The sequence below is a fragment of the Abramis brama genome, assembly GCF_963993115.1.
Source record: "Abramis brama genome assembly, chromosome: 4".
Taxonomy (NCBI): Eukaryota; Metazoa; Chordata; class Actinopteri; order Cypriniformes; family Leuciscidae; genus Abramis; species Abramis brama.
In genome coordinates this window covers 29,024,756-29,048,225 of record NC_139966.1, presented here as the reverse complement: position 1 = coordinate 29,048,225, position 23,470 = coordinate 29,024,756, and the positions used below count along the sequence as shown (strand labels likewise).

General features: G+C 38.1%; 2 protein-coding genes across 3 annotated transcripts; both read left to right on the top strand.

The window, feature by feature from the left end:
• Positions 1-4,430: 4,430 nt before the first annotated feature.
• LOC311082123 (uncharacterized protein) lies at positions 4,431-10,728 on the top strand (the record flags this gene model as incomplete). Its single annotated transcript, XM_084112865.1, has 8 exons — positions 4,431-4,485; positions 4,645-4,783; positions 4,863-4,947; positions 5,051-5,216; positions 8,543-8,733; positions 8,849-9,002; positions 9,623-9,750; positions 10,550-10,728. The coding sequence occupies 6 exons, from the start codon at positions 4,431-4,433 to the stop codon at positions 8,933-8,935; spliced, it is 723 nt and encodes a 240-aa protein (XP_083968991.1). The 3' UTR covers positions 8,936-9,002; positions 9,623-9,750; positions 10,550-10,728.
• A 4,693-nt stretch (positions 10,729-15,421) lies between these two features.
• LOC311081096 (uncharacterized protein) lies at positions 15,422-22,786 on the top strand. 2 transcript variants are annotated; one of them, XM_084111503.1, is made up of 4 exons: positions 15,422-15,513; positions 16,201-16,409; positions 20,892-22,353; positions 22,554-22,786. In XM_084111503.1, exons 2-4 carry the CDS (start codon positions 16,238-16,240, stop codon positions 22,774-22,776), a joined length of 1,857 nt encoding a protein of 618 aa, XP_083967629.1. In that variant the 5' UTR covers positions 15,422-15,513; positions 16,201-16,237; the 3' UTR covers positions 22,777-22,786. The 2 variants fall into 2 exon arrangements, with proteins under 2 accessions (XP_083967629.1, XP_083967630.1); XM_084111504.1 differs by having other exon boundaries at positions 15,476-15,513; positions 16,096-16,409.
• The last annotated feature ends 684 nt before the right edge of the window (positions 22,787-23,470 follow it).

Here is a 23,470-nt window from a genome sequence, read left to right as displayed (position 1 = left end):
TATTTATTATTGTCAGCCACTTTAAACATTGTAAAAACACAGTTTGAACATTAACAATGCACTGTGCTGCTTGCATACAGGTTAATAAAAAACTTAAATAATGATTCAATTCAAATGTATTGCACCTAAAAGTGAAATAAAAACTGTAGCCTACTGTCCTTAAAATATTAATTAAAAAAAACAGGCTGTGTATTCATATTTAACCCTTTTAAACGTAAATTTAAAATGTTTTGGCTGACCCCTGTGAGTTTTTCAAGGCAGAACTGATCACTTTACTGTTTCCATGGTGACGCGTCATTGCTTGTCACGTGACACACCGCAGCGCTGAATGACTAATTATCTGCTTTTATTTCTTTTTTTTTATTCAAAATATTCACAAATTTGTTAGTTATGGCATGAAATATTTGATATTCCTATTGTCAAATATATGCAAGTGGAAGTGTTATGTTTTTTAAACACCTTTAAAACGATAGCGTTAGTTGAGCTATATGCGTCGTCATGTTAGTTTGTGCCACTGTTCAGAGAATCGTATCTGTTGAATTTACAGCACGTAAATTCATCCACTTCTCCCAAAATACATGAAAGTAAGTGGCCAGTGAACTGGGAGAAGAATAGAGTTAACTTTAAAGTTACTTACACAATGTCTAAAACGTGACGTCTAATTATAATGGCAATTATTATATTTTCGATTCCATAGACATCAGGGTGTATTTTACCAATTGTAAATGTATTGTTTTTTAGTACTTATGTGAATTTAAATGTCTGAAACGTAAAATAAACATTATGTGGTTAAAAACACTGAATAATTGTGATATTTGACAGCGTATAAGTGGCGCGCGTCCGTCTCTGGCTCAGCGTCAGCCAACTGCGAGCACGATTTGAATTTAGCAGTTGATCACGTGATGCACTGGCCGTTCTACTCACACCGTTGTAATCGTATTGTACGCTCCAGGGACCGGTCAAATTCAGTGATTCCTCTGCGTACCACTAGTGGTACGCGTACCACACTTTGAGAACCACTGATTTATAGCATTAAAATAAACATGAATGAACATAAAAGGAATGTTGTTTTAAAGTGCTAAGACGTCAGTACACTTTGTTTTTTCAAATTTAAATCCTCCTATGTTAATCTACTAACTCTCCTGACTGCTTTGTTGGACAAAATGGCGGATTATGATTAGTCAGATCGCCTGTCAATCAAACTCCCTGCGAAGGGTCAATTGAGAATGCCTGTGCGCACAATCCTGATCTAATCGACAACTTTGCAGTTGCACATAGGAAAGCCCGGAAAATCCCACTATAATGTAAGAGAGCATCTTTTTTATGTATTTGGACCTAGGCCCAACAATGTTTTATAGTGCGCTGTCCCCATTGTTTTTTTGTTGTTTTTTTGTTTTGTTTTTGGTGAGCGTAGGCTCCTCCTGATTTTGTTAGTCATCTCATCTCTTATATGCTGTGTATGATCATATCCTGCCCTATTCATGGCAAGGGTGCAGGGATTTGTATTATTTTGAAGGTACCCCCGGACGCCGCCATTGGCTAACGGAACCCCACCTGCAGTTAGCATCCCATTGACTCCCATTCATTTTGGCGTCACTTTGACAGCGAATAACTTCACATCTGAGGCGTTTAAAGACTCCATTTGTCCATTATTTATTTCTAAAGAAACACGACAATGTATAAAATGCTCCATTACCTTGTAGCTTATGTTATGGCCCTGTAGAAGCAGTTTTTGTAAAAGTAGGCTAATAATTGCGTCATAGCCACGCGACTCTCTGTCGCACAGTAAGAAATTACCGTATGGACAGGAGGAAAAGCTTGCGGGCAATCGGGAGGACCTGGAGGCAAAATGACAAAGTAATTAATCAGAACACCTACTAAAAGTTTTTCCTGCTCCTAGCTCATAGACAGCTCCTACTCACGCTCTCCGTCTCTGCAAGTTTCGGAAGGGAATGATTCAGATTTCCTTTGGCACAGCTACTAGAAGACAGACGGTTTGCTCACGTCACATCTACGTCGTCAAGCTCAGTTTGAGTCTGCGCAGTACGCTGGACCCCCAGGAAGTAAGAGTTTCTAATGGGCTTCACTTTGTCTCCGTTGAATCCAATGGGGTCGCTGTGTCCATTTCTTTTACTGTCTATGATTCATGGTAGCCTACTCTCGCCGACATTGCGTCATCAATGTCATCAATTGCGTCATCAAGGTGCCCGCCTTGATAATACTACTTAAGGGCCCGGTGTTGGCTCGTTACGCCACTGAATATAATTGTCTAAACTCCTTATCAAAATTACATATTTACTACAAATCTGACACATATATATGGGCACACTTTGAGTACTACTAATAAAAGTGGTGGAGATCAGGCAAGACTATAAGAAGACTCAGGCAAAAGGTGCTATAACTGTAAAAACGCTTTAAAACCATATATTTCCTATGGTAAACTGCCTGTATTGGCTGTAAATTGACTTTTTCATCTATGATGGCAGTTGTTAAATGCTTGCTAAATAAAACTTAATGTCTTTTGATGCTTGTGTGCTTAAAGGCCTTAACTGCTTGAACCCCGATAAATGCTGCTTGCAGCTTTAATTTATTATTGTATTTTTCTAATATGTGAAGCTTGTAACCTATAGGCTCCTCACTGTGCATAATGTTATTTTGGTCCTGCAAAATGAATATTAATAAAAGAAATCAAGCCACAATGTCTCACTTTTTTTTAGAGATTTTTATTCAAAAATATTAATTTCTCTGCTGTGAAAGGACTTAGCCTACTTCTTTTTTTTACAGATAATTTCTCCAGCCTTTGAAAAAATCCTCTCACAAGGGACACTTGTTGCTGGCATGCAAAGATATTTTTTAGCTAGGACATACAAATGAGGAAAGATTACTGCTATCTCTTTCCAGTTTAATTTAAATTCCAGTTAAATTTAAATGTAAGCCTAAATAGCCTGTAACTAATCAAATCGCACTGTCACTATATCACCAAAAATCCGCTATCTCAAAATCAAACTCCTCTCACAAAAACCCACGAGGTCAATATGCGTTGATTTCACTTTTATACAGATGTGCGATTGTGTGGTGTGTTTCCGACCGTGTCAATCAAACGCTGATTCGGCGGACCACACCTGATGAAACACTAGTGAAACACTTCGAGGCTTCGTTTGGCCATAGTCACGTGACATGGGTGTTTTGAATCACGCTTCGGCTCAGTGTTTCGAAATATCTGCGCTTCGGGATCTCGCAAAGCTTCGGAACGACTGTTTCGCGTCAGCCATCCTTACCTACACACAGACATACACACACACACACACAGAAATGAGCCTACGGATCCATGAACCGTGACAAAATGTGGTGTCTGTTGCGATTTCTTCCCCTTCTAATAGGTGACTTAATACCACATGGCAACAAGTACTGGGAACTGCTGTTTCTACTGTTGTCTTGTATGGAAATGATATTTTCCCCATCCATGACTGCTGAGGCCACAATATACCTCCGAAGTCTCATTCAAGACCATCATACACTATTCCTAGAGTTGTTCCCTCACTTGCATTTAAGACCAAAACACTATTTCATGGTTCACTATCCATCTGCTTTCAGAAAGATAGGCCCACTTGTCAACTTCTGGGCCATGCGATTTGAAGCTAAACATAGCTTTTTTAAAAGACTAAACCATGTCACTTGTAATTTTAAAAATGTCACAAAAACCATGGCATACAGGCACCAAATGATGCTGTGTTTTCAGCTGTTGACAGGCAGGTTGTTCAAGAAGGAAATCGAGATCAGGTCAAAAGTCAGTTCTTCGGTCGAGGGTGTTCAAGATATTACTGATAGCTTGGAAGATTTTCCTCGTTCCAGTGAGGTTTATATCCCCTCATGGGTCAAGGTTAATGGCACAGTGTATAGGCCAGTTATGACTGTTTTCATGTCCTGCACTACAGATGGAGATGCTCAGTTTGGGTGTATTAAGAAAATACTCTCGATGAAAAAATGAAGCTAATAGTTCAGAGATGGACAACAGTTTGTTTCAGTCATCATTACTTTGCCTATGTTGTTGTTCCTGACCAAGTTTTGGAAGCACTTAGTGTCAGTGAACTGTTTGATTTTCACCCATTACACGCAGTCAGGTCATTTGACTGTGATGATGACCATTACTATATTCCACTACGTTTGCCGTTTTTAAGTGTTCCATGCACTTTAAATGAGTTTTTTTTTTAATTTTTTAATTTTATTTATTTTATGATGTTTTCTTTTCTTTAAATACACATGTATGGGAATTAGAAAGGGTGAGACCAATTCTGCATAGCTGCACCCATAGAATCTTCAATACAGGTAAAGGTAATTGTCATTGTGGATACTTGCTGATACCATCTGATATTTACCTCTATTTTTTTTTTTTTACAGTCTCTGGGCCACAGCCCTGTTAACAATCAGTCATGTCACAATCAGTCACCTATAAGGATAAACCCAATAACCCCAACTCAGACAATAGTGGAAAGCTGCCAGACAAGAACAACAAGCAACTCAACCTTTGTAATAACATGTCTTTTAATGCACCTGAACTTGAGTTTTTGGCAATTATTTTATTATATTTATTTTTAAGAATGAATTGAATGGAATGTTTTAGTTCATGCATTCTCCTTTTCACAGGATATACGAGAAATACTCAGAAAATCTGGAGGATCAACATTAATAACAACCTTAGACCGAGACGGGCACCTAAGCCTCAAGGAGTGACGTCAGATGGTGCGTTATTGGTTTCTCATTTGATGGAAAGTTTTGGGGAAACGTGAGTACAAGTAAAATCACTTGACCAATACATTTAAATAAATAAACTAGCCTATTTAAATGATTGTTTATTTGTAAAGCCCATCAGCTGAGATCAAAAAGGAGATGGCTTTGGCACTAACTGCCCAGTTTCCTTGCCTGAAGAACAACGAGGGACATGGATATGTAAGTTGTGCTGATTCTGATTAGAAGATAATTGAGAGCTGATAAAGAGTATCAGTCCCCACTTTTTTCATAAGAGTGATTTATTTATATTTCTTTGCTGCAGGAGTCATGGTATACACCTGGTCGTTATCGTCACCCTGCAACAGGTTACCTGGAAGAAAGACTACGCAATGTGAGGAAACGTCTTAGAGCCCCACACAGTCAGAGACAGCACAGCAATCCACAGCCATCACAGAATTCCTCTTCCCGACCAAGTTTTCCACTGCCAGGTTAGAACTAGGGATGTGTCATGATTGTCTGAAACAAGTGCATTTTTGAAGGGGCAAGTGAGTGAGATTTTTACTTGCAACTGGACAAGTAGCCAGTACAGGGCTCAACAATAAGGACTGCTCGATGATGCTGAGGACAGCTGATTCATGCGCAAGTGTTACCATTTCATATAAATCCAAAGAGTCATGCTTAAAGATGGCCATCTTTAAATATCTGCAAAGACCAGGGGCCTCATTTATAAAACTTTGCGTAGGATTTGCGTCAGAAGTGGCGTACGGATGAAACATAGGATGTGCGTACGCACAGAAATATTCTGATTTATAAAACCGTGCACACGCGCATCCTACGCCGGAGCTGACCCCTCTTGATGAGAGGCTGGCGGCAATTATTGGGGAATCCCTATTAAGTGGAGTGGTGACTGAGGCGGAGGGGGACACTGACGCGCCAGATGCACCGGATAACACGGGTAATGAAATAAGTAAAATGAATGCAGTCAAGTCACATATATGTAGGGTATTACAGTTTATTCATATAGAACAATATTTATTTCAGTCGCTGGGTGTTCCAGCGGGGCCAGTGGTTACGATGCTGCAGCTGAGCAGCCGTCTGGACCCAGCGTCTCCACGGCACGTGGCTCTCAACCCTCCAGCAGCGGACGTGTCCTCACCGATGCAGTCCTTGAAATGCAGAGGGAAGTCATTAAATCAATCAGAGAGGTGTCCAAGGAGTTGGGCGAAATCAAGACTGTCCTAACTGAAATAAACTGCACAATGAGGGAATTCTTGAATAAATAATATATTTTTTCCACACCTTTTGTTGTTCCTTACAAGCGACGCGTCACTTCCAAACGCTGGCGCACAGCAGCAGCATTTGGTTCAAATGCCTGGGGATGGGGGTCAGGGTCGGGGCCAACACAGCAATCAGCGTCAGGGGGTAGAGGCACATTTTTAAGCTGTGCCACATTGTGTAGCACAGCACATGCCAGCACAATTTGGCATACCTTTTCAGGAGTGTACAATAACCTCCCTCCAGTGCAGTCGAGGCAGCGCCATCTGCCCTTAAACAGGCCGATGGTGCGCTCCACTATAGCGCGAGCTCGGCTGTGGCACATGTTGTAGTGCCTTTCCTCTGCACTATGTGGGTTGAGGAAAGGCGTAAGCAGCCACTGTTTGAGGGGATATCCACTGTCCCCTGCAAGGATAGTGAAAGGGTTAAGACAGTGTAGTACAGTAAAATGTGAAATGTCTATTAATCAAACGTACCTATAAGCCAGCCATCACGCACAGCACCAGCCTCGAGTCTGCGCCCAACACTGCTGTGTCTTAAAATAAATGAGTCGTGGGTTGACCCAGGCCACCGAGCTACTACATTAGTGAGCAACATGTCTGCATCACAAATAATTTGGACATTGATTGAATGGAAATGCTTTTGATTAATGAAAGCATTTTCATTAACATTTGGTGCCCTTATGGCAACATGAGTGCAGTCAATAGCACCGATGACATTTGGGAAACAGTACATAGCTGCAAATTGAGCTTTCTTGTTTGCCTGTTCACCCGCCGTGTATGGAAACTTTATGGAATCATGGGACAAAGCGATTATGCCTTTTAACACGTCTGGCATTACCCGGCTAAGGGTCGGCTGAGATATACCTGACCTGTCAGCCAATTCCCTCTGAAAAGTGCCAGTCGCCAGGAATCCTAGTGTTGTTAGGACTTGAAGTGGGACTGGCACGGCGTGGTTCCTCCGAGTGCTCCTCTGTAACGCTGGGCCCAAAAGACCGCAGAGGTCCAACAGGATGGCTCGAGGAAGTCGGAACTGGCTCATAAGCCACTCATCCTCGTTTGCCAGCAAGTCTTCTTGCTGTCTGAAGATGCGTTCACTCCGAATCCTTCCATTTGCCACATCTTCTAAGAGCGCAAGATCAGCCATTGTGCGTCATTACGCATTGTGATGGGGTATTTTATTTCCATCTATTTAATTGCATCTGACAAGCTACAGATGTTTGACGTGGAAATGGGAAATAGTTCAGCGCAAATGTAATTTCTTGCAGCTTTCTGAATGGTTGAGACATACGTCATACGTTATTTTATCAAAAATAAAACAAACTAAAGGCATATGCATGAATACCATGATTCCGTAGCTGATGAAGAAATTTTTACTATGAAAACAACTTTACCCAGTGGACAATTAATACATCTATCTATCTATCTATCTATCTATCTATCTATCTATCTATCTATATATCTCCCTAATTATCTATCTATCTGTCTATATAATTGCATCTATATCTGCTCTGCCAGATGGACACATTGACGAGAATATCAGTTTTGTACATTATTTCGTTCTGTTTACCATATTATTTATGAGGATGAATTGAATAACATGCCAATATTATTGCTGAACATATTTCACTTTTCTTTTTGCAAATATGTGTTAATTTGCATTTCTGTTGTAATTTTCGTTTGATTTTTGTTTGTTTTACACTGCAGATCGATCAAACGGGTGTTCGTGTAGGCTGTTAATTGTAAGACTTGCTTTGTGAAGTCTTCATGTTATTTATGAGAGGCAGTATTGCCATTTCTTTTACACAACGGTCTACAGTTTCACACACTTTCACGTGTTTCTTCCATCTGCCGACGGTGTCGCCATTTCTCATTTCACCCGTTTTTGTGCGTACGCCTGGGTCAGAGCTTGCGTGAAGGACCGCACATTTTCCCGTCAAGTTTGCTTTTTATAAATACCAATTATTGCGTAGAGAGCGGCATACGCCTTCTTTTGTGCATACGCAACGTTTATAAATGAGGCCCCAGAGCATTAAAATTACATAAATGTAGGCCTATATTACATGTATAGTCTCTCACTTTATTTGCTTCTATTTTAGAACACTTTTAGAACACTTGATGATTATCTAATAAAATCCTCAGAACTGAAGCAATGCTCTTATGGCTACAAGTGCTTGAATGGGATGGATTACTCAAATAAGCAAATTCAGTCATTTACATCCTAAATTTTAGCTTCCTAAATTACTTGCCTATATGTTTACAACAACTTCCAAAATGGTTCTGTCAATCATAAACAAGGGCCAGAACTGTTTTTTTAGGTTAGTAAATGATGACATGATTTCGTTTTTTGTTGTTGTTAATTATTAATTTAATTGGTGTGTGCCTAAAAAGCTGATAATTTGAATCGGGTGTTTTTGATCAGAGAGAGAAAACATTTGCACTGCTAGGGGTACCCCAGAACCAGGTTTGGGAAACACTAAGATTTCACTCAAGTTTTTTCAGATGTTTTCCCTAATTTTAGTGTGTTTTATCTGCTGTAGAGTCTGAGTCATCTTTGACTGAACACACAATGATTGAGTGGCTAAAGAACAACAGAAGCCCTCACAGCCAAGTCGAGGAGTTAATGATACGTACAGCACCTCATCGTGCTGCATGGATTCGATCCTCTGGTACAAAAACTGTTGAGGAAATAAACAGAGAATATCCCAGACTTTACGATTTTCCTGGAATGGTGAGTATAATTATATGCATTTTAGGGAATTTACTGAAGGGTTTTCTTGGCCTGTAGTAGAAATCCTACATTATTTAGAAAAGTAAAATGCTTCAATTTAAATGTTTTTGTTTAGATATCACAGGACTTTGGAGTTTTATTCCCTGACAATGCAAACCGCCTTTATGAGTTTTGGGCTCCTGTCTTCACTGACCGGATTTGACTTTTTGCAAGAAAATAACCCAAGGCTGCTGATGTCCTTCTAGAAAGTCTGGAAACATTGTCAAATGGTAGGACATCCTATTAAAATCACATAAAGTATACCATTTCTAGTCTCTGCACAGGTAGTTTCAGATCTGTTGACCAAATTATAATTTCATATCACTTATATGAAATTTCCAAAATTACTTTTAGTATCTAAATATCGGTAACACTTTACAATAAGGTTCCTTTATTAAACATTAGTAAATGTATTAACTAACATGAACTAACAATGAGCAATACATTTACTACTGTTTTTGTTAATCTTTGTTAATGTTAGTTAATGAAAATAAAGCTGTTCATTGTTTGTTCATGTTAGTTCACAGTGCATTACCTAATGTTAACAAGATTTTAATAAAGTATTAGTAAATGTTGAAATTAACATTAACAAAGATGAACAAATGCTGTATAAGTGCAGTTCATTATTAGTTAATGTTAACTAATGTAGTTAACTAATGAACCTTATTGTAAAGTGTTACCTAAATATCTATGGTAAGCACACTCTTTCTGGCATGTTACTGAATAAAAAAGGTACATTTCTTCAGGAATACTGTAATTATTTAAACAAGAAAAAAGTAGGGTGAGACTTGATTTGATCCATTGGTTTTTGAAAACTGTAAGCATTCTTTCTGTAAACTCGTCGTTCAAGATGTTCGTGGTGAAGTTGCCTTTTAAACCCTTCCTGCTGTTCTGCCATCATCGCCATACCGCACAGATGGGAAAATGGTCCGTCCAACTTATGCTGAAATAAAGTGCAGCTTCATTGACATTAAACCAGTAAGTTAAAGCAACACTGCAACATCAGCTGTTAACTGGCTATATATATATATATATATATATATATATATATATATATATATATATATATATATATTAGGGCTGTCAATCTTTCTCTATAATACTATTCGAATTCCATTCCTTATTTTATTTAGACATTTAGACAAGACATTACACAGTCTTATGGATCGCCAATGCGTGATGTTGATCGGTCTCATATCTTCACAGATAAACCGTGTCAGTTTCTGTTATCGCTGTAACTGTTATCGCCTTTTGGCGGACAGCTGGTATAAGCCCCGTGATGAGGAGAGAGGAGAGAGGCAGAAAAGAAGTAATTCTTGCCTGTTTTAGCGGTGGTTCCTCGGACAGATCGCCTAGCTTGTCAAGGTGTAACGTTGTCAGGTGTTCCCTCAGGTTGCTAGTTGAGGAGTGATATTTCATTCGGATTTTGCATATTCTGGAGATAGCCACTTCTTTATTTGTAATTTTTCCATTTAGGGTTTGAAATCCAAACACCTTCCACACATCGCTTCTCAGGCCATGTTTTCGTTTGAAAACTTATATTTTTCTCTCCGTTTTGGCCTTCCGTCCACACTGAGATGGTGTTTTTATTAATGAAAACTAAGCTTTTTTGAAAACGCACTCCAAAGTGGATACATTTGAAAACGCCGTTTTCACGTTGTAGTGTGGACTGGGAATCGCTGCTGAATTTTTCTGCGATTCATTTGTAAATAAATATATTGTATCCATGGAATGTTCATCACTATATATGCCAACTAAAGTATATTTATCTTTTAAGGTTGGAACTAATATGGTGGATTACCTAATTAGTGAGACAAGCCAGGATCCACACATCTTGGTGCTTGGGGACAAAGAGAACTCCTCCCAAGTTTTCATCATTTTCAACGGGGAGGCAATTGAAAAAGAGACCTTACTTCAAGCAGTGGATGTATGCTTCAAAATATTCTACATCTATGACATTAATGCCGCGTTCCAGGCAACCTGTAACCCGTGTTTTTCCAACTCGTAACTGGGAGTACATCGATCTAGTACGAGTTCACGGGTGGGAAGTCTCGGGTTTGACTGCCGTTCCAGTGCACTTTCACGGGTATAAGGTTGGAAAAACACGGGTTACAAGTTGCCTGGAACGCGGCATAACTACCCAAAGCCTTCTGCTCCCATTTGGGAGTTTTTACAGCATGCTGTCTATAATATTTCTGGAGGAGTTCCTTCAATACATTGCCACCTCCTTAAAAGTTTTGTTTTCGATGTTACTGATCATCAGTAGGTCCAGTAGCCAAACACCATATTAAGGTTTTTTATTTGTGTACTGTATGTACAGATATATATATATATTTTTTGTGTAGGCACATCTATGTACGTTTTTAATTTATGTACAGTATAGCCTTTTTAAATAAGTATGTTTATTTATTTTTATTGTGGCACATCTGTGTATGTTTTTAATTTATGAACAGTATAGCCTTTTTAATAAGTATGTTTATTTATTTTTATTGTGGTGGCACATCTGTGTATGTTTTTAATTTATGTACTGTATGTGCACGCATGTTTTAAATTTAATATGTATATTTCAATATTTGCACATCATAATTGTTTGTTCTATTTATTATACACATGTATATTTACATACTAGGCTCACTAATATTTATTACATTCATAATTTAATACTTAAAACATGTTAAAACATTTATTGTTTATACTCCAATAAAAAAAAATCTATTTGAAAACAATGTCTATTTTATTTATTAAAATAAGGTCATAAATAAAAGAAAAAATGGTAAAAAACTGGTATTTAACCCAATGCATTGGGTTAAAATAACCCACAGTTGGGAAGGTGCTATACCACCCCATAGTTGGGTTATTCGTTGGGTTATTTTTAACCCAACATTTTTTAAGTGAGTAGCAGCAAGATAATGAGGGGCATACAAGCTTTAAACCCATCAAACAATGACTTCTTAAAGGAAGAATTGGTTTTGTTAGTGGCTGAGGAATATGGCTCTGACTTGCAAGACTTGAAAACTGAGATACACCAGGCAAAAAGACTTCTTGAAAGAAACAGAGCAAATGGCAAAGTAAACCCGTCCAGTCTGACTGAGTTTGTGATGTTCTTGGTGCCTTTTAACCCTCTGGGCTTCTTCATTAATGTGTTACACTTGGCTTCCTTTCGTGCAAAAACGTATGAAGCCTTAAAATGTAACTTTTTTTTTTTCCAGGAAAACCAATGAAATATATTTTTGTTCAATAATATTTTTTTATTATTATTTAGAATTTTTAAAGATTTTTATGATACTTTGCATTAATTATATAATTTTTATGAGCTATTTTTTCCATTAGAATTAATATATATATATATATATATTTTTTTTTTTTTTTTTTTTTTTCAATAAATGCAACATTTCACATCAAAATAGAGTGCAGGCCTAAAAAAAAACTAAAATTCAAGGGAGAAGAGCGCCATCTAGTGGCTTTAAAAATATATAAATGTGTGTAATGTCCTGTAACCGCCTATAGGCTGCCTATAGTTTTTTTATTTTTTTATTTTATTTTATTTTATTTTTTTGATTCCCATTCGGAAAGAAAAAAATCTAACAACACAATGATGAGTAATCCCTCTAAAACTGAGTGTACCGCCAGCAGGCGCCACCTAGCTGCGAAAATATTCACTACCATATTTTTAAACTTTTTTGCCTTGATTAACACAAAGTTGATGTCATTTGAAAGCTTAGAGTCTGAACTTTACAGTGAATGTATCCACTTTGAAAAAAATCTTAAGTATTGCTGAGTTATTTGCTGATAAATAGAATTTCTTTTTTTCATAATCTATAAAATAATGTACTGCAATGTGCCAAAAACATCATACAGCTCATGAAACATTCACAGATCATTGAAAATGGCACTTCATTTTTTACAGCATATTATTACAATTAAAATAAGCCCAAAATTAACATAATTTATTGCTTTTATGGTAAGATATTCTTCATGGAGAAACAATTGCCCATGAGGGGGCGTCAAAGACTGTACAAAAAGGCTATCTCTGTTCCAAATGCTGTAACTTTTGATTCCTTTATCAAAAGCCCCCTGTATGTTTTCTCAGTCCTAAGGCCTTCTATGTGCCATACACGTAGGTGTTTAAATATAAAATAAAAAATAGCCTGTTAAAACATCTGATCTAACCTTTTCATATTCATATCCAGTTCAGAGAATGATGTACTTTTTTGGTAAAAATTCTTAGACATCCCTGTTTTGGCTCTTTGGGCCCAGGATTCTCATCTTTGATGACTATTTTGAGTGTTTAGGATTTTTTCTTTTCTTTTACAAAGTATACCAAGAGCTGCCTCGATAGAAATGTATAACTGCTCCAAAAAAGTATTGTCCGGACCTCCGATCATATCTAGTCCGCTTAGACCAAGCACATGCCCCATTTCTCATACTCATAACTAAAGGGCCAGGCACACATTGCTAGCATACACATGTTCCTATGGCTCTTCGGAGAAACAAAAGGTAAATATGTTTTGGCGGTAGATCTGCTGGGGGTTGGGGATTTATGACGTACAGTACATTCGACTTGTATTGTATTGTAAATACCATGTCACTGTTGGGAGGTAATTCATGTACGTTATATTGTACAGCACAGCAGCATGTATGTATTGGCAGTAGCAAGTCCGTACTTGCTCTGCCACAGCAGCAGCGTAGCAGATCTATATCTATCAAACATACAACTTTGTCATACCCATTACCATGCCAATCACTCTGAGAGTTGTCATGACAGAAATATATTTATCGTCATATCGCGCAGCCCTAATTAGGTTATTTGAATTTAAGTTGGTATTAAAAGTTATAATAAGCAACTTACCTTTCTTTGTTTTCTTTGAACATGTCGGTAGAAATTTGAAGTCGTGCAAGACACATCAGTAAGAGTTGATTTGCAAAATTTGCAATTCGCAAAGTGCTTTTTTTTACCGGATGTCATGAGAAAAACAAATTATTGCTGACTTTGAAGACATCGTCCTCGCCACGCATTGCGATTCATTGTGTGATGTGTGTGTTTTGTCTTCAAGCATAAGATGATGCTACTGCTGCCTGTTAATTAATTAAGACATTAATTAATTTCTTATGTTAATTTTATGCTGGTTTTGTTGTTACACATGACACTGACTCGACTGTACTCTGAATATTTCCTGAGTCCAAAATGGCCAAGTCTGTGACAAGTCCGAGTTCATTCAAAATTGGACTCGAGTCCAAGCTCGAGTACCCCAACTCTACAATTAAGACAGATTTGACAACTTGTTTAATCAAGTCTTTGAACAGAATCGACTTGAAAGAGTGATTCATTTGTGAATGGGGAATCGCTCATGCCCCAGAAAAAAAAGAGACAGTGCGCTTGGAATAAACTACGGATTTAACTTGTACTGCATTAAAATAAATAACGAGAGGAATGTCGCCTAGTTTAATAAAGTAATATATTACGTCTTCTAGGGGTAAGACACAATAAATAAAATTAAATAAATAAAAGCAAGACCAAAAGGAGCAGGGAAAACACAATAACTTAGAAGATAAATTTATTGTAAATAGCAGAAGGAAGTAACAATAAAATAGTAGAATTTGTTAAAGAGGACCAAAGCCCAAACAAAAGAAAGTAACAATAAAGTGGTATGATTAGCTGAACAAAAAACAAAAAGGAAATAACTCACTAAAGTGGTATTTTTCGTCAGAGAGACCAAAGGCCCAAAATACATAACAAAACCAATCTAATACAATTAAACTGCAATGTTACTAACTTGTCATAAAGAAAAAAATACATTTTACCTGACTAGTGACTACTCTTACCAAAAACACAGAATAAATAGGTTTCAAACTCTCCTACAGTACTACCACATTCGAAATAAGTCAAACGATCGAAAGAAACACTTAAGTACTAAGAAAACACTTTTGGTTTGGCGGCTGGCAGGAAATCTGGAACAGTGCGACCGGCGGGTGAGTGTCCATTAACTACTAACAGGCAGCGCCACAAATGGCAAATCAACAGCGATCTGATGACCCAAAAGACACAGAAAACAAAAGAAGAGACATGGAAACAGTTAACAAAATACACATTATTAGAAATGTACTCGGGTTAATGTAAAAGTACCCACATTTAAATCTACTTCTAAAAAATAAAAAAATTCCCAAAAATTACTCAAGGAAATGTAACAGAGTAAGTGTACTTTGTTACTACCCACCTCTGGCTGTCCAAATAACCTCAACAAACTAAATAAACATTTGATGAACTAAACCAGTTGTGTAATATTACATTGAAATACCATTTTTTGGGGGGAAACCTAGCTAGCTTTCCAATTCAGGTGAATATTTATGGTTTTATATGTTGATAAATCACCAACATGCATCATAAATATTTTTAGACCTGGATAAATTTGTTTTGATGTACAAGCCATTAAAAATAAATAAATAATACATTATTTACATTTATCACGATTTCTATTGTTATACTGATATCTGGTATAAATGGTTTCTGCAACCAAAAAATCTCTCACTCTTTCATTAGTTAATATTTTCAACACATCATCTGACAAACTGTGTTTAAATGTATTTATATATATATATATATATGTGTGTGTGTGTGTGTGTGTGTGTGTGTGTGAACAGTCTATATGGTGTGAACGTGTGGGACTTTTATTTTGGTCTGGAGATATGACGTCACACGGCTGCGCCGCGATCCTGCGTCTGTTGTGATTCGACTGAAGAAAGGTTAGTGGTTTTAAGCATTTAAGTTGTTTAAATCAATGTTAAATGTTTAGTCAAGTTTATAGTTTTTATACGTTTTGCACAACGATTATGTATTATTGAATGTAACATTCTAATGCTTGATTTAACATTATTGAGATATTTTTTGTGAGTAAAGCGCATTCACACATGATTCATGAGTAACAGAAAAGGTGCGTCTCTCCTTATGTTGTGAATGAATACATCATAAACACGAATTCAGTCACTGGCAAGTAGTAATGAAGAAACTGAGCTTTGAAACTCCGACTCAACTGAACCAAATGCTTCGCAAAATTATTCACTGATTCGAATCACCGCGCGCTGTCGAGAGTCGAGACCTGCTGGTCAAAACCAACCAAACAGAGTAACAGTTAAATGTAACGAGAAAACAAACACCGTGTGTAATGACAACTTTAACAAACCAACTGCAAATGTTTTAATTTAAGTGTAATCTACAATTAAATGCCAAATGTAAATAACATACTATATATTTTGTTCCTTTATTAATTTGCAGGGCTAACTTTGAGTGTTTTTTGTTGTTGTTGTTGTTGTTGTTTGACTAATCAGGTCTTTAACCATCACTCTGACTGCTAAACTTGGGAGCTGATTGAGACACACCCAGATATTTAGTTTGGATACATTTTTCTTTCTGTCAATTGTCCAAACACACAGAAAAACTCCTGCTTGAAGCGGCTGCGATCCACTTCAGATGGCGTTTATTAAAGAGGAGAGTGGAGAAATGAAGATTGAAGAAGTGAGCAGTGTGAAACAAGAAGATACCGAGGAACAAACAAAGATGACGTTAATTAAAGAGGAGAGTGAAGAAATGAAGATTGAAGAAACATTCAGTGTGAAACAAGAAGAAACTGAGGAACAAACAGGTTGGTTTCATTCTCAAAGCTTAACAGTAATTTGATCTTCATTAAAATGTCCAGCTCTACAGAAATAAATGATAATTTTGAAGAATGCCATTCGAGTGTCCTAATTAAAGCGGTTTTATTTTGCATGGAGCGGTTTGCTTCAAGTGGTCAGACATGTTGAGATCACATGACCAGGCAAATACTTATGCTGCCTTCTGAGAAGATCCTATTTTTTTTTCGTTAAAAAATAACAATTTGTGTAACATTAAACCCAATATCAACTTCTGAATGGGAAACCATGAAGAACATTAATTTCCATCACTTAATTATACAAAAGTATCTAAAAACATTTATTTTTCCATAAAGCAAACCGTGAAATGTAAGTGATCAGCTTTACATCTGTTGTCAACAAGGGATTTTTTTTTTCTCTTCTCATTGTCAAAATTGCTCATTGTATCAAACCAATGTCTTGTAAAAATGACTTTACTCCTTTTAAAGGCACACTATGTAAGTTTCTTCACTAGAGGTCACTTAATTAGAACAATAACAAAGGTGTAGTTTGTTGATGCCAAGAATGAGCGTGGAATCATGGGAGTTTTTGTATTCACCTCCACAGCCGATGTAAAACAATCCGATGGGACTCAGGCAGAAATTATGTTCATGGATGATGAATTAATGTAAAGTTTTATTAACATTACTGTGGTATGAAGCAGAGCCGCTGGCACTCCTTTCGTTTATGCATATTTTACAATTAAAGTGGTGTTTAATGTCCACCTCCTTCCCTGAACTTGGTTACAGTTGCATTTGATCACTTAAATTCACCAATTCATTCTATTAAAATGGCCACAAGTGCTGAATTACCACTCATACAGGTCACTTTATTCAACAAATTAAAATTGTGGGGTAACACAGTGCTGTTTTACTTGGTCAAAACAATCATACTAAAATACATTTGAGTGTGTTGAAAGTTATGTTTACGTTATTCTGTGCGTTCGCTCGGTGGCTGCTATGAGACACTTGTTGCACATTGCAGGAATCTAGATCCATAATAGAATATCATATTAATAAAAGCTGGATGACTTGTATGGTGGATAAATTACCGTATAACTGTTACTACAAATAAAGCTATGTTAGCCTGTGGCCAATTCACTTTACAAATAGTATTGTCTTTAAAGGAACACGCCGACTTTTTGGGACTTTAGCTTATTCACCGTATCCCCCAGAGTTAGATAAGTCCATACATGCCTTTTTCATCTCTGTGCGTGCTGTAAGTCTGTTTGACTCACCCACCGCTAGCCTAGCTTAGCACAAAGACTGGATGTAAACAGCTTCAGCTAGCATACTAATCCCAATAAGTGACAATAACACCAACACCAACATTTTCCTATTTACATGTTGTGATTTGTATAGTCACAGCGTGTACAAATAACAAGTTCATATGGGACACAGCCATTTTTTATAACCGCATAAATACTGGGAACTATATTCTCAGAAGGCGAAGCACAGCTACTTTGGTGGAGTGATTAGCGCAGCACCCGAGAAGCCCCGTGGTGAGGAGAAGAGAGTTCGCTCAGAGTTGTAGTAATAGAGTCAGCAATTACTAGTAAATGCATAGTTTACAATCATTTTGTCACAATTTGTATGAATAAGTTAGCTAGGCTACAAGTAAACAGGTGATCATGAAAGGCTATTTCAAGGGTGCTATGTCAGTTGGCATGTGTGCATGTTTTGTTTATAGACAAACTGTATGGCATGGCTATACTACAATTGCATTGACCTATGCATGATGATAATTACAAAATCACTTATTTGGTGGACAGCTGTCCATTAGGTTCAGGCATGGTGTGTTTCTTCCAGTTGATCTTGTCACAATGGGAAATAAAATCGACAACTGCCGGGTGTATTAGGGCAGAGAAATCCTCCATGGTAGTGACACATAGATTTTCATTGTCATCAAGCCTTGCCATCGATGGCAATACCCGGTCCCAATCACAACAACAAAGGCACTCGGTTTCTGTCGGCATAGGTTGGCATGTTCCACATTTACACCACCAGTCTGTGTTCGTTCTTGACCTCAGTCTGTTCGGCATCTTGTCTATCAGCTTAAAAAGTTTGTAACTCCTCGTCTGTGTATTCTGGCTCAAAACGATATGGTTCTGGATCTTGGTTTGATACCAAGTAAAAATCCTCTGACAATTCCTCAAAATAACCAGTCACGTTCGCTACTAGCTAGTTAGTCACGTTGGTTTTGTTGACGGAAGTACCGACGGTGCTTCTAAACAGTTGCTCACCTGTCTAATAAAACTAAAACGTCTTTGGCTTTTTCTGCGGAAGTAAAACGGGAACAAAAATTACACTGCTTAAAATAGCTGATTTCTCTGGATTTAAACATTGTTGAAAACATTTAGGATAAAGTACACAAGTCAATAAATTATCGTTGCTGTCGAGCGAAAACCTCGTATCTCCATATTTCGTTATCTTTTTTTTCACAAATCATTGCTATTTGTCCCCCTTTACGTTTGTTTGTGGGTTTTACAAAAATGTAACCAATGTAAAGTATTAAAAAGAGCTTGTGACTAAACCGCGTAACTCCATTGGATCCTCAAGCTGTCTGCAAAACCTTGTAACTCTACCCCACTCCCATTTTGAATTGAAGTGCCACGAACAGCAGCGCTAAAGGTAAGCAGTGATCTTTCTTCTAAGGTAAATATGGTTTAGAATTAGCCCTAGGTGGTTGCAAACTCAGTTAAAATTATGTAGTGTGTTTGTTCAAGGAAATTTAGCTCTGATGTTAACATTGTGATTATAAATGGAATAGTTTGCTGAGGAGAGTTGTGTATGCTAGTGTTGTGACAAAAAATGATCAGACTAAAGTTGTAGCCTATGGTTCATTTTATCGCATTTTAATTTGCCCAGTGAAGTGCGCCCACGTGCAGCTTTGTATGATGCGTTGACGTAATTTCCACTGAAAAAGGAAGCAAAGGCGGGGCATATTGAATGGCTCCTCTCCCTTTTCAGATAGCCAGTAGCGTTTAATTTACCTCTCAGACTGCAAGTCATACTTGACAGCACCATGGAAGTGAATCCGAGCGCTGATGATACGTTGGATTCAATAGTAGAGGTGTGAATTAATTCTAGCCATTTCAGTCTTAACCAACATACAGTTGGAAAATGGATTAAAACTCGAGCGTTTGCTCGGTGACGTGTGAACGTCGCTTTGGCCAGGTTGTATTTATAGCATAGGGGTACAGACGCTTTAGATTCTAGAGAGCATTTGATTGGACAGAAGATGTGATGAGAAGCTGAAGTAATTTTAGCGAAAGTGAGAGACTGTAAGTTTTGAAAGCTTATATCTCCTAAATGCATTGTTTTGGAACACACCAGCTTATTCATAACCTTAAGGCTAACATATTCAAAGCTAAAAGCTAAAAAAATAAATAATTTCAGGGGGCCTTTAAGATTGTCATCAGCAGAAGTAACATTTTGTAATATCAGTGTTGTATAGCACAGATTACTGGACTGTTATCTGTTTAGCTAGATAACTAAGTTATTGCTTAACCCTTTGCGTTCTTACTGGTGTGATTAGAGCGTTCAGTGCATCACGTGATCAACTGCTAAATTCAAATGTGCTTTCGCGCTTTGGCTGGCACTGAGCCAGAGACGGACACGCTTAATTTTGATGCTTGTCACATATCAGAATTAATCATTGTTCACTGGCCACTTACTTGCATGTATTTTGGGAAAAGTGATGAATTTATGTGTTGTAAAACCGTCAGATCTGATCTGTAACGCAGTTCGTTGTTATGGGAAGGAGGAGGAGGGAACCAGCGAACGTTTAACACACTTTAATAACGTAAAATCAATAAACAACAAAACAAAAGTAAAGGCACGCATAGTAAAAGCACGCATAATAAAACACAACATAAAGTCCAGGTCCACTCTCGTCCTTCACTGTCGTCACTCCTCCTTTTTTGCTTTTGCTCCTACGTGAGAGATACGAGACCGGTGCGTTGCGCACGTGTTGCTCATCATCAATCACGCCACCAGCCTTGCGCCGTTCTCTCGCGGCCCTGGTCCTGCTCGCCACAATCATAATGAATGACGAAACACATTCACTTAAACGTATTTGAGAATCGGAATATCAGGTAGCTTATTATTATTTTGAATAAAACAATTTGTTTCATGTGTTAGACAATGCTATTGTGGCTGCGGTGTGTCTTGTGACAAGCATGATGCGTCGCAAAGGAGAGAGTAAGAACAAGAAAAGAGGGTGAGGTTATCCCAGCTCAGAGAATGAGAATAAGGAAATTACACTGGAGAGTGTAGAGAGGGGAATTTAAAATGGAAGCACGTACAGTGAACAATGTCTTAATGGTTGGTTCATGAGTTGAATAGGAATTGATATTTCACTGTATAATGAGTGATAATTAGTGTTGAATGTATTGGTGGGCATATTTCACAGCGGAATACACACTAATGTGTTTTTTTTTTTTTTTTTTTAAGATTCCTGTGATGACACTGAGGATGATACCATTGGAGGAAGAAAGAGGAAGGGTAAAAGTCAATGGAAGTGTCTACAGAAAAGGAGAAGAATGATGGGACAAACCTATGTTGGGATTAGCAGGAAAGAAGTAGTTAACATGGAGCCCCGGGTGATGGGACCTAGATGCCAGTCGGCTGCATGTGTGAAATCCTCCAAGCTTCACTGCAGTACAATTGGAGAAGCAGACAGGGAGAACATTTTTAAATGTTTTTGGGAGAACATGAACTGGGAAGAGAAAAAAATGTATGTGCGTGGCTTGGTAGATGTCGTCCCAGTAAAGAGGAGAAGGGGGTCTGAAAATTCAAGAAGGTCATCTACTCTTATTTTCTTTTTAAAAGTTGATGGACAGAGAAGGAGGGTGTGCAAGAGTTTGTTTTTGGCAACACTTGGAATAGGGGCATGGTCTGCCCTTAACTGGGTGCAAGACACAGGAAATACACAGCAGAATGCAGCATCATGCCACAGACATGAGGCTCATGAGTTCATGAAGAGTTTTCTACAAGATCTCCCTAAGGTGCCTTCCCACTTCTGTAGGTCGTCAACATCAAAACAGTTCCTGGAGCCTGTCTTTCAGTCCATGTTGAACCTGTATAAAGTCTACCATCGTGCTGCTGAGGAAAAGATGCTGAGACCCTTCTCAAGGCAGATGCTCTCAGAAGAATTTAAGCAGCAGAACCTGAGTCTTTACCATCCAAAGAAGGACCAGTGTAACACTTGCTGCTCCTTCAAGGCTGGTAACTTGCCAGACAATGAGTGGCAGATTCACTTTCTTAAAAAGGAAGAGGCCTGTGCAGCAAAATTGCAGGACAAAAATGATGCGGGTGACAAGACCATGGTTGTCTGCATGGATCTGCAAGCCCTCCTCCTCTGCCCCAGATTGAACGTGTCGGCTCTTTACTATAAGGCAAAACTCGCCGTTCACAACTTTACGATTTATGACATGTCTACAGACAACACTACTTGCTATGTCTGGCATGAAGGTGAGGGAGCTCTGTCTGCCAGTGAGTTTGCATCCTGTGTCACTGATTTCCTCTCTGAGCATATGGAGCATGAGAAGTACATTTTGTGGACTGATGGGTGTGAGGACCAAACCCGCAATTCTGTGCTCGCCAATGCTCTTCTGAAGTTTTCCACAGAGAAGAAGAAGGTAGTCATTCAGAAGTTCCTGGAGAAGGGCCATACAGAGATGGAATGTGACTCAGTGCACAGTGCCATTGAGAGACGTCTGAGAAACCAAGAAATCTATGTTCCAGCTCAATATGCTGCTCTGATGAAGACAGCGCGGTCCAAGCCCAACCTGTATAAAGTCAAATATGTGGACCATAACTTCTTCCAAGACTTCACCAAACTGACCCTCTGTAAGTCTATCCACCCAGGGATCAAACTCTGTGACCCATCTGTCCATGATATCAGTGCAATCAGGTACTGTAACTATCAAACTAAAATCATGTCTCTCTCACCAGCTCAGATCAAAAGTCATGATGTTGCATTTATTTGCTGTTAAATCTGTAATGTAAAATTGAGTTTTTGAAAAACAGCATACAAAACAAACTATAATGATAATGTGTAAATGGTGGTGTTCAAACTTTGTCAAATATTTCTTTCTTTTTTTACATTATTAGGTACAACATTAATGGCACGATGGACTTCAAGATCCAGCATTCGGCTGATTGGACTCCATTTTCAAAGCAGCAACTACAACACACCACCTCAGCCTCACCTGCAGTCACTCCACTCTATACAGAGAGCCTAAAGATAAGGGAGATGAAATACAGACACCTCCAAGACCTCAAGGAGGTCATACCAAAAGACTTCCACAGCTTTTATGACAATCTAAGACACTAGGAAACAAAAGCACACACACACAATACACAAAATGGTGTAGATACACGTTTCATGTTTACTGTTTGGTAGTTATTGTTATTACAGCATCACTTAAAAACAATATTATTATACTGACATATTAACATTCCTGAACACAAATGGCACTAAATATGAATTGAACAAAGCAATATTAAAGGGGTCATATGATGGTTCTAAAAAGAACATTATTTTGTGTATTTGGTTTAATGCAATGTGTTTACTTAGTTATAAGTTTAAAAAAAAAAAAGTTGTTTTTTACATATACTGTACATTATTGTTGCTCCTCTGTGCTCCGCCTTTCTGAAACGATTTCGTCGGTTTTTACAAAGCTCATCGTTCTGAAAAGCGCTGTGTGCTCTGATTGACCTGCGATCCAGTGCATTGTGATTGGCCTGAAAACCTTAAGCGTTTGATGGAAATGAGAAGCCCCTTACCATATTTGGAACATCAGCTCCCAAAGAATTAATGAGTGATAATGTCATTACTACCTTATCAATTCGAGCCCGAATCTGATCTGGAATCTGATCGATCAACTTTGCCAGCGCGACTGAACCAGAACGTATCAGATTGGTAAAGTTCTATTTCATTGAGGACATAATTACTGGTTATAATGACTTATATTGTCTTTTTATGCGTTGCGCTGCTGGGGGGGGGGGGGGGGGCACTATGTAAACAT